We start from the raw sequence: 15,933 nt of genomic DNA, 5'->3' as shown, positions 1-15,933 counted from the left end.
CAGGTCTCATATGTGCAGTTAATGGCGTTGTCTCATTTCCCAGTGGTTAGGGCGTGTTACAGGATTTTTCTTATTTTTATAAACCATGGATGATTTAAAATCCCACACTCCTCCAACTCCGCAAAAGGCAGCACGGAAAGTTTGTTGGTAAAAAAAACAAAAAAACAAATACATGAAGCATTTACATTGTGAGTAGGTCTTTATTTTGTTTCACATATTAATATGTGCTTTTCAACAGGTTACACTGTGAGAGTACAAGTTTTTTTGTTCATTTATTTATAATAATCTGATATGGGGGCAAATCTTTGCGATCAAAGTCTGCTGGCAGCGGCCCTCTGGCAAACAAGAAGTCTGAATGAACCGCTCATGAGCAACGCTCTGCTTCTCTTTCATCGACCTCACGCTATTCTATTTACTGTAAACTTGAACTGCTCTCTGCCATGACTCACCTGTTGTCTCAGTTACTGTTCGGACCGAACCCTCTTTCACGCTTCCCAGTGATCTGGCCGTACACGAGACACACACACAAACTAACTACAGATCCAGTTTTCAAAATGTGTGGAAAATAAAGATTTGTAACTTCTGAATAAATGTGTTTTTTGTTTTGTATACATATATATATATATTTTTAGAAACAGTACAATTACATCATGATTTCAATTAACCCTTCTCATCCACGTACATTAATTTAGACAGCAGTGCTGCACCAGGCTCCTGTGAAACGCTTACTTTGGTGAGAAAAACGACTAACAGAGTAACTTCACAGACAGACTCGCGCCATTTTCACGAGCTCCGACTTGTCCGTCCCTTGCAAGGTAAACACAGTTAATCAGTTATTGGAGGCAGACGTCTGTCCTTCTTTTCTCCCCTTCCAGGAGGACGGAATGAGTTCAAGTGTGTCTTTTTTTTTTTTTTTTTCATCCATTCAGCCCTTCTGTTCAGAGGCTTGTCATATATGACGCATGTGTTAGAACGGGGTGTAACGCTGTAAGTAAACATACAGGTCCTTGGAACCACATAATCTCAAATTTGATCTAAAAAAAAAAAAAAATATTTAATCGTAAAACATTACTCACATGTTGTAAAGCCTGGTGCTCTAGTCACACAATGAGGGAACACTCGCAGCCACAGCGACATTTACTCTGTTCGCCTATGCTCACAGATAAGGACGAATTCTCATTTTCTCTCTCGCACAAACATTTAGCAGGAAAACTACACACACACATCGATTAACAGGGTTTGGTCTTCAAGTCTTCTGTGAGTTTCTACCATTGTCGACTGTTTATCTTGTAATTCAGCTGTTTTGGAAAATAGGAGTTTCTCTCCCACCGTGCTTCGACACAAAGGTCAAACAGCAACTTCCGCTACAGTTTAAGAAAACATTTTTTTTTTTTTTGAAATCGTGTTATTTTGTTTTAACTGGTGCTGTGACAAGGAAAAGGAAAAGAAAATGTTTATGTCAGTCAAACGCGTCGGTGCCTCCAAACTGTTCGTTTTCATTGCCGCTGCCCGACAGCGGCGGAGTCTGAGGCTCGCGTGGCCTTCCTGTGGTTTGGTGACAGTGTCGGTACCGATACGCTGATGGGAAGCTTCACAGTACGGATCTTCTCCCAAGGGCGGATCTTCAAGGGCTCAGCTCTAGCGACTTTTGTTCTTTTTGGCGTTTCCCTAAAGGAAAGAAAAAGTATGCAAATTTAGAGACGTGCAAGCTCCAGGGGTGGTAAAGAATTTGCCATTTAGCATTTCCTTGCAGCGACTTGACTCGGATCTGACTTCGGTTTGTAAGTCCAAGAACATGCTGAGGCTAGCTGCTGGCCTTCAAGGGAAAATTGCCACCTTTCGATCGCGAAACATGTCCCGTCCTGCAGCTTCCCAGCATGCAGCCATCTGTGTGCATGCATGCAGGAACACGCGCGCTCGGAGCAGGCCTCTCTCGTACCGCGGCTTCGGCTTAACGACTATACCAGACACCTCCGGCAGGTGATTTACCCATCAAGTGTGGCGGCTACCGCGACGCCACCTATGACCTCCCAGTTCACCTCATAACTGACAGAAACTTTACAGCGTCACACTTCAGTGCCATCTGATCCTCCGCACCACTCCTCCTTCAGATGTATTTAAGTGGAGCCTGGACCAGAAGCTTTTGAAAGGAGCTTCAATTAAAAACAAAAAGTTTCTCTGTGATATACCTTGCTGCCCAGTTTGAGCGTGTCGATTTCCTCCCTCTGCTTGCTCAGAGTCTCATTCATGATGCACAGATGGTCGCTCATCATGCTAAGCTGGTCTTCGTAGCTCCTCTTAGTCGTGGCCAGCTCATCCTTCAGGAGGAAGAACAGTTACGCTTTGAACGTTTCATCAACTGGAATGAGGCCCGTACTTTTTCAGACTATAACTCCGCTACACACAGGAAGAGATGAGACCGGCTTTTACCTGCAAGCGTGTGATGTTCTGATTAGCCAGCCTGATCTCCTCGTTCAGCGCCTCCCGTGACTTTTCCGCAATGGTTAATCTCTTAGCCAGAGCCCGACACTAGAAAGGAAAAGGAGAAGAAAGTGAACGACTGGCGTCTGCCGATAGGTTGAAAGAGGGCTTTATAGATCTGTTGCAAAAACGGCAATAAAAGCAGATATTTCTTTGACTTAACGGGCACATTCGAGGAACACGACAGAGATAGATGCCCAGTTTAAAAAAAGTGACAGTTTAATACCTGAGAGACATTACGCGAGGAGCACCGCAGTCGCTACAGTGCTTAATGAAGGCGACTGACGTGCCAGTTAGTCACAATGTGACAGGATGTCACTTAGACGGGTATCTACATTCAGATCATCAAGTTAAAGATATTGGCTGTCAGAGTCTCAGTAAATAAGGAAACACTCGGTAATAACGGGGTTCGGAAACCGTGTCCAAAAGATTTTTTATATCTCCTTTCAGAGGATGTGACAGTGTGGTATGAAAAGATGAGGCCTATGAGACGCAGTTACTGGCATAAACAAGTGAAGGGTTCACCTCCGAGTGAAAATGCACAGCTTTGCTGTCTGAGATCTGGAGCTGGGTGGTGAGCTCTCCCACTCTGGCCATGTAGTGAGTCTTTATCAGCTGCTCCCTGGACTCCTCGTCTCCTACCTGCAGATGCAGACACAACATCCGGTTAGAAACAATTTCATCATGCAGGGAATCGCTGGAATTTTCTGATTCAGCATTAATTTAGCAACTCTTCACTCTAATGCGTGACTTTATTTAAGTGTGTTGCAACTCACATGCTCCACTGTAGGAGTTGTACACAACATGCCAACCTGGTGACAAAACACAAAATCCGTCAAGTGATTCATTCATTAGTCAAGATGTTAAACAATCCACTTCAAGCAGAAACAGGCTTGTTGGGACAAACTCAACACACAAAAGATAAAGGCTTTAACACATGTAGTCGACAGATGAGTAAAGCAAACAGCGTTCTTCTATTCCGCCGCATCAGCACACTGGAAGTCTGAGTTTTATTAAGCAAATACTTGCTTGGCGTGTGAGCAACGAGAAAAGAATGATAATACTCCTTTTGTTGAAGCAAATCAGACACCAGTGCCCTCAAGGGCACAAAATAGGCTCTGCAAGCGAAAAAAAAAAAAAACACAGCAGCAGTCTAAAAGAGTCAGACTGTACCAGGCTGGTGCAGAGCGTTGCCTCCTTCCCTGTGGCTTTCAGATCCGTCTCCGCTTCTTCGTGGCTCTGTGTGAGGACGCTGGCTGCAGCTGTTTGCGAGTTCGGACTTCCCCCTAGAGCTGCAGCGAGCTGAGCTTCCAGGTCTGCAATGCGCTGGTTCTCCTTTTCCAACCGCACCTTCCCCAGCTGGGCCTCGAGGAGCCAGTGCTCCTTCTCCTGCTCCAGGCGGGCGATCTTCTCCTGGCTCTGCTGCACCTGCAGGAGGCCAGCGGGGAGAGGAGAAGGTAAGCGGCGAACAGCGAGGACAGGCTGGGAGAAGTGAAAAGGCAGCAGCGCATGCAACATAAACACAAACTGCTTGTAGCAAAACATTATGGAAACAAACTCTGATGAACAGAAACGCTGGAAAACCATTATAAACCGACAGACTAAGAAGTCTCATCTCAATTAATTTATTGTTTGACTTGGTATTTCCTAAACTGTGTACTTAAGTGACAAACAGATAAAGAACAACAACAAAAAAAAAAAAAAAAACTGAACTGCGCTCAGGAAAAGAATATACACCAGCCAAGTTTCCCACCCTGTCCCTGAAGAGCAGTTGTCTGCCTCTGAAATATCACATGACTGTGATGTATCCTTGTAAGACTGAGATTACATCTGCTGGTGCCGTTGTTCTGCTGTTTCCAGTTTGCCTACATCCTGAGTTTCTTCTTTACACTCAACGCAAAAAAACAAATCCACAGGAAACGAAACCACAAGAGGAACCTTTCTTGAATTCATCTTTCTTATTATAAGTCTGCGTTGAGAGCTACTCTGTCTAACCTACGTGGCACACTGACTCATACGTGGTTACATCGCCCGTCTGCTTCTACCTATTGTGTAAGATGCAGCGTTTCCCGTTAACTGACTGGACATCCCAGCACGTGCAAGCTCACACTGCACTGTTGGGATTGAACGTAATGAAAAACCCACATGGACATTTACAGGATATGTAAGTACCATACAGCACTAGAACAAACACAGTCGACGGTGGCAGAAAACGGACACGAGCATTATGTGTTCAGCTCAGTGAGGGAATAGGAACTGTTTCCGACTCTTGTCTCCGCTTTTAAAACGTTTTTAGTTGTGTCTGAGTTGGACAAGGTCACATCAATGCTGCCGTCACATCCCAGGAGTATGTGCGTTTTTATCTTCTGCAGATGCCCTACAGATATTTTCAGCCAGACGTAACATGGTTATTAAAGTTCCTTTCCAACGCACAGGGTGACAACATTCAACTTCCCAGAGTCTGCGGGGCAGGTTGTATTCAGCGTGAGACGAGCTCGTGCCCCCTACGGTCTCACAAAGCCCTGTGGGAAACGCTGCAGAGGTAAGCTCTTCAAATAATGAGGAGGGAATTCTTCACGTGGAGTTTTACCTGCTGAGTGAGGCCCTCTCTGCTCTCAGTGGAGCTGGTCAGTATGCGACGGTTTGACAGTGCTTCTCTGTAGGGGACGGACTGAGGCCGGGCCTGGATGGACAAACAGAATAACATTAACATTAATTCAAGAAACAATGCTTTTTTTTTTTTTTTTTTTGCACAGGAGAAATAAAATATTAAGAGTGAAAGTAAAAATAAGAACCTGAAAGTGAGCTGTAAAATGAAACAAAAGCAGAACATTTTTGCACAAATCGTTATAGTCTTATAAGTCCTAGACTAACCCGTGGAATAAGCAGCAGACTTAACCAGGTACTAACCTTTTTCACGGCATGGATATAGTCCGCTGCCTTCTTCTTGTTGGCCAGCATGCTCTCAGCTTGCAGGGGGTTGAGCACCACCGTGCTCCCTCTCGGATTGTAGCCTGACGACGTGAAGAAGTCTATGTTGTTGCTGAAGAATGTGGCGATCTGCAACAAATGATTGTGTCACCGATGCGTTCACATGGATCAAAACAAAAGGCAGCTTTTTTGCATCTTGCTTGGCTACAGACGCACTAATTTATGTCTGCATTCCTCAGCGCGGACCCTTGGTATTCTGTTCAGCCTCTAATTAACCGGCGTGTTTACAGCAGAGAGACGATTCCACCACCAAATATCCAGGATGATAAATGTCTGAGCAATTAAGCTTTTGCCTGCGCTCGAAACGCGGCTCGCTGCACACATCGGAGCGCCCCGCGTGTTATTCAACGCTGCAACCCACTGAACTGTGCCTCCCGTGAGCAGACGCGGCCAACAATGTACTCGATTCACAAAGAGAAATCGTTTACCCGTGTGCTCTGACTGGGGAGCAGCTGTACAAACTCTAATTTGGACGGTATCATTTCGGCGCATAAACACCGCACACCTGAGTCCCGCCGTCCTGTGTTATCACATTAGTGGCAATTTACCAATGCTGCAGTGAAACCTCGCTGCTACGTACAATTAAGCTTTCGCGCATTACACATAACAACGTTTTACCGTTCGATACGGGGAACAGAAACGTGGCATCTGCTTGCCCCCTGTTGGCCGTACCTTGCCGGTGCTGCTGGTCAGAGAGCCCAGCGATCCCAGGAGGCACTCTGTGGTGGTGCTGAGCTTTTGGGTGACGGTGGGGAGCTCCTGCTCAATGCTGGCCTTCTGGTTGTAATGCTTTGACATCTCTGTACACACAGGGAGCAAAAAAAAAATAAAAATTATTTGCTAATGAATTGTTTTAAATCAAAGGAATGGATTTATCCTGCTCCCTCGCTGACTCTTCTGTAAATACACTCACGTGCCAGTTCATTAGGTACACTAGAGTAAACGAGTGCATTCCAATGTAACAGCAGCTGTGCAATTTTAATTTTAAGTAATGCAGACAGTGACGCCAACAGACTGAGTAAACTGATCAGGAAGGCTGGCTCTGTCACTGGCTGCAGACAGGAAACTTTTGAAGTGGTGGTGGAGGGGAGGACGCTAAACAAACTGTTATCAATCATGGAAAACCCTGACCACCCTCTCCACCAGATGATAGACAGACGACGGAGCTCCTTCTCTTAGAGGCTCAGACAACTCTGTTGTCTCAAAGAACGCTCCAGGAAATCTTTCCTGCCCCAAGCCATACGCCTGTACAACTCCTCATCTGTATGTGACAGATAACACTCTCTACATTATTTCTTTTTCCTGTGTTTTCCTGTTATATATTATGTATGGTGTTGAGTGTCTGTGCATTGCTGCTGCAACTGTGAAATTTCCCAGTTTGGGATGAATAAAGCATCCACCCATTTAATCAGCGGGCTAGGCTAAATAACAGAAACTCTACAATTTATCAGCACCACACACTACGTCCTCCTAAATGTCAAAGATAATTTTGGTTGAATCACCACCTTTCAACACAAGCTGAACATTTTATCAGTACTGAGGGGAATAGATTTGTTTTTACTAATGTACCTTAATAAACTGGTAGGTGAGTGTAGTTAAAACTGAGGGTTCAGTTTTTTGGAGTGTATTTGACCACAGTCACTATCAGCACACTACAACACCGAAGCCAAACAAACAATGGCTGCCGTTAAATAAACACACGCTCAAACTTTTCTCCTCCAGCGAACACACGATTAAAGTTCCATCCACAGCGTGACAGACGCCACACGGAAGCTTGTGGATATTTACTCTTCAAAATTGAGCAGGTGGTTTATTGTGAAAACGGAAAATAAGTCTGGCTTTTTTTCTGAATGGCGGCAGCGACCCAGCGGCCGCGGGGAAGATACGGGCACGCTGCGTGGGCCAAAAAAAGAAAAAGAAATAAAAAAACTGCTCACCTATAACGGCATCGTGAAGACTGTGTAGGCAGGCAGCCAGCTGGGTGAAGACAGCTGAAGTGCTGCTCTGTGGCATGGCATCCTGCCGAACACCTGTGACAGATTGCAGACATTTGTAAAACAAGCGTCTCTTATCATCAGTTCATTAAGCTTCTCCTTTATTTCAAAATTGGCAAATTCACTACTTTTTCAAGGTTAAAAAAAAGCAAAAAAAAGCAGACACAGTACTGAATGTGATAAATGACAGGTCTTTTTAAGCTAAAAGAGCTCAAACGTCCTGTGTTAACCTACTGGGTAAGGCCAAAAGGTTAATGTAGTTCTGCAGTTTCTCAAACACAGACGTTACTCGCTTGATGTCACTCTGCAGCTCCCGGTTTTTTGCAGTGAGGGCAGTGGTACAAAGAGGTGCCTCGCACTCTTCTTCCAGGCTGAAAGGAGAAGAGAAGATATCCATCAGCACAGACTCCTCCACCCCACTCTTTTATCTCAGTCTAACACACACACACACACACACACGCACACACACGGCGCTCTGACCTTTTCAGTTGGTAAGGGAGAATCTTTTGCAGAAAGTGGGTGTACGAGGAGAAATTATCAGCGAAGCTCTTCAGCTTGACCACAGTCTCCTTCAAATCAACAACAACAAACAAACAAACAAAATAGAGTTGTGATCAAGCATCCAAATTCACAATGTTCACACACAAGGTGGCCATTTTTAGAGGCTGTCACGCTCAGGGTGGGAAGCTCAAATACTGTTATCAAAAGGATGTGCTGTGCTCCAGGCTGCTGTTAAGGAAGGCAGACAATGGACAGTTAAGACCCGGAGGGACGTTGCGCAATTGCGTCAAGGTTCTGATGGAGTAGTTCTGCACCTTCCCCGTGTTTACTGCTTTCACTACTAACAAAGTGTTACACTGTGCTTCTGATAAATATTATATTCATATTTGGTGCCGGCCGACTCACCTACATTATAAATGGCTGTGATTACTGACATATTTTTCAGCCTCTTGCTCATCTTTTCAGCAGTGCCTTTATATTCATACATGCATTACGCTAGAATTACTACTCCCAATTGCTCTGTAACGCACCTTGAGACAATTTTGATAGTTTTGACGCCTTGCAAATAAAATCAGGGTTCATACACGTGAAATTTAAAAGTTCTATACTTTTTTCAGACCTTTTTTTCCAGATTTCTCTGTAAAAAAAACAAAAAAGCTTAATTTGAGTAAAAAGTTGTGTATCATGTAACAGTTAGTTTTTATTATTCTTGATATGTATGCAGTTATGTCACCAAATAATTTCTAGAAGATTGTAAATACATTTATTTTAAGTTGCACATGAACAGCTGAACTTGTTACAATAGACTTGGCCCCACTGGCATTCTTTAACATCAAATAAGTATTCAGATATTTTACAAATACAAAAATAAATTAACAAATCATAAATGAAACAAATTATAACTTGAGTGAGCCATTAATTAATTTATTTAGATATGAATAATTTTATTATTATTATTATTATTATTTTATTTATTATTGATGTAAATGATGATTGTAAATGTTGGCTCACATCACCTTTGTGGAGCAAATAATCAGTTGCTGCATCTTTTTCTTTTTGAATCATTCGTGGGGAACCCAGTAAATTTATCCACACATTATTTTTTTTTTCTCCTGTCATTTTATTTGACTGGTTCCCAGGGTTTCCACTTGTGACATCACGTCAGAGAAAAGGGTCTGTACCCAAAACTCACCAGTACTGTGACGGTGTCCTCTGTGATGCTTTGGTATAACTGCAGAAAGCTGTCCTCCAGGGGGCGCACATAGGCTGCATTCTCATGTAGATACTGAGAAAACTAGTTTAAGAGAGGGAAAAAAAACACATTTTAGTTTGTACAATAAATACCCCTCCATATGCAGATGTGCAGATATGTAGTGTAAAGCTCATATCTGGTAGACTGTCTGTGTCTTTTCTGTAGGGCTGCTTCACCTTCTGGTTAAGAGGGGATATTGGCTCAATGGAGGAGTCCTTGGGATAGATGTGAACTCTCTGCTCTGTGTAGGAGTGGAAGTTCAACAAAGCAGCCACAAGGTCCTGGATAAAACCCAGAGCCTGGCCAGACACATCTCTGGCCTTAAGCTGAAAGAAAGACAGTACAATGCAAAGGCAGCTGCCTCAGTGTGTCTTTCTGATCAATCTGTCTTCCTCAAAGCTTTAAGGACACTCATTAATAAATATACGGCTGTGAATGGTAAGTGTTGAAATTAATATTATTCTGAAACTCAACATTTTACCAAGGAAGAGGTATTAATGGTTACACCCTGGTGGGCTGTGTCACTCACCTGGTGCCTTCGGTTGTGTGACGGCACATTTAGGCTGTTGTAGTCACTGAATTCTGCAGAGCAGGAGACAAAAGGCAGTTAAAGCAGAGCTGAGGCTCGGCCCCTGCACGGAACTTTATTGACATGACAGTTTAAATGGTTTAGCCTCCTGCCTCCTTCAGCGCAATATTACGGTTTGGTGTAGAATTACACCGCTCAGTCTGTGGCAGCATGTTATTACGGTATCAGTGACAGAGACATAAATGTTCTCAAATAGATGTCTGCTCTGTAGCAGATTGTTTTTGTGCCAGTGGCTCGGTGCCAGATACTCACTGGTGTCATTGAAGGGCACTTTCTCCTGGATAACACTGCTGCTTTGCTTCACCTGTCGGTTCAGCTCCGACTGGCACCGCCTCAACTGCTGCTGACTGCAGAGAGAGACCATGTTTAGTGCATTTAATTATGCATTACAGTGAATGACACGTATTATTTTTGAAGCGTATCCGCATGTCGTACCACTCCTCTGTTCGCAATCGGCACTCCTTTGCTTCTCTCTCCAGAGTTTGTGCTTTCACCTGTCGTGAGGAAGGAGAAATCATTTTAATGAGCGTCATCAAAACCGACAATCCCATCAAATGTCGCAATCCTCACCTCTAAACGTGCTTTGTCGCCCTGCAGCCGCTCTATCGTTTCCACGGACTTCGTGGTGAGCCCGTCCACGACGGCCTGGTGCTGCTCGGCGTCTTTCTCCAGCTCCTCCAGTCGGGCCCTCAGCTCGGCCTCCTTCCTCCTGTGCTGCTCGTCGGCTTCATAGAACTGTCGAGCAAAAAACAGAGTCATCAGACGTAAAAAAAAACAAAAAAAAAACATCACAATTGACCGATGCAACACAACACGACTGCCCACCTGGATGTGAAGTCGCTCATTTTCTTCTATCTTTTTCTGCAGGTCCTCATCAAAAACACTCTGGGTCTGCAGGCCATGCTGTAAGGGAGAGTCTCCTTTGCTCTGAAGAAGATACAGGAACAATTAATGATACATTAGCTCTTGAAAACATTAGCACGTGTCGTAATTATAGTAATTATACATTATGGTTTGTGAGGAGACTCATTTTTAGACATCATAAATACACAATAGATTCTGTTCCCTTTTATTCAACAATGCAGCCCCTCCCTTGTTATTCCCCTCATGATCACCTTCCCCTTTTTGCCCTTGGCCTCGCTAGCAGCAAGCTCCTCTTGTAGCAGCTCCACCCTCTTGGCCAGCTGTTGGTTTCTGAAGCTGAGGCTGTCCATCTCCTGCTCCTGTTTCCTCAGACTCTGGTCCCTCTGCTTCAGCTGATCCTGAAGACGGAAAAGGAAAACAAGCATAATGGATAACAGATGTCATCCTAGTACTGCTAAATCACAGTGAAGTCATTCTGCTGTCGCTGTGAAATTCCTACTTAACTTACTGCAACAAGTACTCTGTGACCTCTGGATTTGTTTTTTGTTTTTTTAATGTTATCCAGTATTACATGTTAATATGGTTTACGATGGTTCAGAGGAGTGTACTGTGAAGCAAGATGCATGGGTTAGTGAGGTATTTTGACTCTAAAATCCAAGTCTTCAATGTTAAAAATGCAGCTCTCTTATAATTTGGAGAAATTGGCGACATTACATATTTAGTCATATATATATATAAAACTGGCTATGAAAAGAATTCCTCCTCCTTTGGAGAAGCATCATTTGCTCTCAGTGAACTACTGAATAGGTTTGCAGCTTCATTAAATCACACGCAGCGCACATTAACAAAACGTATTTACTTAAGGATTAACAAGTATGACATAAATACATAATAGATGCATTTCATAATGCTATAATAATACATAAATCAAAAATTTCTCACACGATTTCCCAAGAGTGATGAGTAAAATAGGTTGCACAACCACCACTCAAGCCTTAAGGTTCGATACAAAGGCCCCTGACAACATAAATGTTGAGGAACTATTGTTGGATGATTAGTGGAACATTTGCACAGTGCATGCCAGAGCACAAATAGTTCTGGAGTAGACTTTGAACATGTCAGAAATATCCACAAACAGCACAGACTTTGGCCCAGTACTTTATTTTTCTTCATGATTTACTGCAAAAACACCAAAGATGTACACGGCTGATAGCACAACGCACAGAACCAATACATATTAAATATATTAAATTAATATTAAATGAATCAAGTGCAAAATAGATTAGATTGGTGGTATTTATCCGGGATAATATATCAATAAAACTGATTTCACTTTGACATGGCCAAAAAGTACGTCCCTAAGGGACAACATTAGTTTGATAAGCAGTTCTTGAGAACAAGTTTTAAATTAACTTTATCAAACTTATCATGTGCAACTGCCACAAAATGAATGAGGATGCATGTGTGGGGAAATATATGAACTTTATAGAGGACTTTGTAGAGGACGTCTTACATGTGATTGTGTGCAGTATGTGCGCATACATTAAGAAATTGTATACAATTTTAGTCAGTCTAAAACCACGTGTATGAAAGTTATGGTGTTTGATATTTGTTTAAAATAACTCAGAGAGCTGTTGTTTGCAATACAGCTGAACTGCAATTGTGCAATTGTGTTGCAATCAGGTTCCTATTTTTTTGAGAACCACATTTCCAGTTTGAGAGCACCACAAAGCACATCCTCCATAGTGATCATACGAGTGAATTTCGCTGTGTAATCATTAACTGAACGTTGTAAGATTTAGTGCAGGAGTGTTAATATTAGAATGCACTCATTTTAACTTGGGTACCAAATGAAGTGTCAAGTAAGTGTGTATAAATAAACACATGCTACTAGGGGATCCCAAGGAGGCACATCAGCCTTAGGTTTGATTTGACTTTGGTAACGACTGTTTTCTCTCAGTACTAGATTAACATGTGATCATAAATTACTGTTTTTGATACAATCTGAGGCAACACAAAACATTATAGTCTCATAGCAAAGTGTTCTGTCCTGTATCAGGAGCTATATTGTATGCTGCAGACGCAGTGCTCCTTATTTCTCATGTGTAACTTCACCTTCAGTGAGAGAGAGTTGGCCTGCTCATCCACCACTGCCTTCTTCAGGACCTGGTTTTGGGCTCGGAGCTGTGAAAACAAAGGAATTCATTATGTTTTCAGTCGTAATCTACGTTACAACCCTGAACTCCTCATTCCCTCTCTGACTAAAGACTGTTACACCACCCACCACCTCTGCATTACTACTGCACACGCACGCTTTAAACAATGTGTTTGCACGGTACTATGTACCAAATATTGCACTAATAGTAACACCAGGTAGCTAGTGCTTATTATTTATGCACTGTTTAATGCTCACTTCATCTGTATTTTGTATCGCCTAATTTATCATCTCACCACTTCCTCTAATGTAAATTATGTTATAGTGTTTAGTACTTTTCACACAAATCCATCTATATTCATAGTACCTCAATCAATCATATCTTACTCACTCACCGGTATATAGTTTATTCATCTGTTAATATTGTCCATATGTTATAAAACCAACCATATATACCACACTACTTATGCCACATGCACTTACTACTTATTGCACTTCTGGTTAGATGTTAAACTGCATTTAGTTGCTCTGTACCTGTACATGTGGAATGACAATAAAGTTGAATCGACTCTAATCTATGTAAGTTTTGTGTCTTTGTTTTGTGTGTCCTGTGCCATGGAAATAAAGGCGGCATGTATGCATCATAACGCATCAGGATGAATTCCTGTGTAGAGATGTGTTTGCACCTGCTGCTCCTCCGCTTGACTCAATCTAAAATCTTTAAATTCTCAGCGCTCTCCGCTGTGTGGATCGCAGCCTTTGAACACGCAGCTAGTCAAGCAGAAGGAGAACATGCATGACAGTTACACAGTCAGCACTTCCTAGACAGGATACTGCGCTTGGCTAAAGGGGAGATCGGAGTTGAACAGGAAACAGCTCGCACTCCCCGTGATGTCAGCTGACACAGACACAAAGGGCACATGCAATATAACTCCATGAAGAGAAAACAAAGGCTTCACTTCATAACAAATTAGCCATTGAGATGTTTATAGCCACGAAGCGCAGCCTGTGTTTTGGTTACTTAAATTGCCAAATGAAGCGTGCATGAGACAAATTAGAAAGAGGCTAGTTATTCTTGATTACACCAGTTATTTATTACAATGCTTATAAAGGATTAAAGTTAAAAAACATCCCGAAACATCTCCAAATACTTGTGCCTATAACGTATCAGTTGTATATATATAAACATAAAAGGAACACGTCCATGTGCACGTTTATTATGATTCAGATAAACACAACTAATAAATTCCCATCTGAGAGAGTGTCTTAATAAAGTAGCGGACTACGCAGCATGTGTGTAATCCTGTCAATAGCACAGTGAGGCAGCTATGGCAGGTGGCTAGCGCTAACAGCACCTATAAAGCTCCTGTGTCGACAACATCGACGTGTAACGCCACGTTATAACAATATTAGACAGACAGCGGGGTTACCTTTGAGTACTCCTGCGCCAGCTTGCTGTATTTCGTTTGCAGGTCTGTAACGTTAGCCATTGTTCCTGGAGACGGTAACTAGGCGCTAACAGGCTGATGCTAGAAAACCTATGCTAACCCGGCTGTCAAGTTAGCTTCCCGGCTAAGACCGCAGTCGCTTGAAATGTTGACAACGCACGCGATGAGCCGCGACTCAGTTGTTATAAACGACGGCGAGGCAGCGGCAGCTTTCACCGTCCGTTAGTAAAACTGACACCGGGTTCATTGTGACAGACTCCTTAAAACAAAACATTTGACTGGAGGGAGTCCGCAAACCGCGCTAGCGAGACAGCTTTAAATGCCCACTCAGCTGGAGCAATACTTTCATTTTCTGGCTAGCCTGTGAAATCTTCCGGAAATGAGAGGCGACTACAGGACGCAGAGGTCAGAGGTCAGGACACGGCAGAGTGGTGAGCAGGTGGGAACAGGGCGCCACCTAGCGTTTGGGGGTGTAGATAGATAGATAGATAGATAGATAGATAGATAGATAGATAGATAGATAGATAGATAGATAGATAGATAGATAGATAGATAGATAGATAGATAGATAGATAGATAATCACTTTACTTATTTACTTATTTAAAAAAGGGACAGTGTACAGGAACAATACCCCTCTATGTTCTGTCAAACCACATACTTTCTACTATTGTGCTGAATTATTTTTGTCATCTTATCACAAACAAATAAAAATAAATGGTTTTTCAACTCTTATTTTCTGAGGGGAGCCCCCCATAAAAATAAGAGATGAAAACAACACCCCTAAAAATAGTCTAGACAGGCCTACAGATAGATAGATAGATAGATAGATAGATAGATAGATAGATAGATAGATAGATAGATAGATAGATAGATAGATAGATAGATAGATAGATAGATAGATCCCTCTGCTTCGAGGTTAACATTAGGAAACCAAGTACCATGCACAATTAAATGCTGTGATGTGACTGCTAAATTATTTACTGCCGAGTTTTACTCTTGTATGCATTGCATGAACAACAACAAGGTCAGAAATCACAAGCGGGTGGCAGCGCCATCAAGGATCGTCTCTGCGACTTCCCTCTAAAACACACATGACCTCATTTAGACAAGAAGTGACATGACATGCTGCCGCTAATGCATCCACCGCTGCACAAATCCTACACGATTAATTTCACCTAATCCATAATAATCTCTCTTGGTTTTGTTTTTTGTTTTTTTTTCTCCGCCGCATACTATTTCTTTATTTTTTCCTCTGCCGCCGTCTCACTGTTCCTGGTCTTAAATGCACACAGGCTAAACACAAACTCTCCTCGCACGCACGCCACAGCCAGTGGCTCCAGCATTGTCTGGTTGCCTGGCAACTGCCGGCGTGGCGTGGTTGCTAGGGCCGTGTGGGAGGGGAGGGGGGGGGGTGATGCTGCTCTGATTTCCAGCTGAATTGAGGCAGTCAGTAGGGAGAAGCCCCCCTCTTCTAGTCGACACACAGGACTCTATTGAACAATAGAGCTGTGCCAATGGGCCCGAGGCTAGTCAGACAAGCCCTTGTTCAGGGTCACTCTGTGTTCATCCCACAGTCCTCCATGACTAATTAACTTACAGCGAAGAGTGTCGTTAGCACATTTGATGATGCATCCATCACTGGCGCAGCCCTGGAATT

At 43.0% G+C, this 15,933-nt stretch overlaps 1 protein-coding gene across 1 annotated transcript; it reads right to left on the bottom strand.

Moving 5' to 3' along the window:
* Window positions 1-180: 180 nt before the first annotated feature.
* ppp1r21 (protein phosphatase 1, regulatory subunit 21) lies at window positions 181-14,669 on the bottom strand. Its single transcript, XM_047602526.1, has 22 exons — window positions 14,258-14,669; window positions 12,788-12,856; window positions 10,924-11,070; window positions 10,634-10,735; window positions 10,379-10,543; window positions 10,244-10,302; window positions 10,061-10,155; window positions 9,749-9,801; window positions 9,396-9,545; window positions 9,160-9,261; window positions 7,947-8,035; window positions 7,701-7,837; window positions 7,410-7,502; window positions 6,145-6,272; window positions 5,392-5,541; window positions 5,072-5,164; window positions 3,655-3,909; window positions 3,258-3,293; window positions 3,007-3,123; window positions 2,431-2,529; window positions 2,190-2,318; window positions 181-1,668 (listed from the first exon to the last, which is right to left on the bottom strand). The coding sequence occupies exons 1-22, from the start codon at window positions 14,315-14,317 to the stop codon at window positions 1,639-1,641; spliced, it is 2,358 nt and encodes a 785-aa protein (XP_047458482.1). The 5' UTR covers window positions 14,318-14,669; the 3' UTR covers window positions 181-1,638.
* Window positions 14,670-15,933: the final 1,264 nt, after the last annotated feature.

This window comes from Mugil cephalus, chromosome 13, assembly GCF_022458985.1.
Source record: "Mugil cephalus isolate CIBA_MC_2020 chromosome 13, CIBA_Mcephalus_1.1, whole genome shotgun sequence".
Taxonomy (NCBI): Eukaryota; Metazoa; Chordata; class Actinopteri; order Mugiliformes; family Mugilidae; genus Mugil; species Mugil cephalus.
Note: the sequence above shows the minus strand (reverse complement) of the source record. Positions and strands in the feature narration are given on the sequence as shown.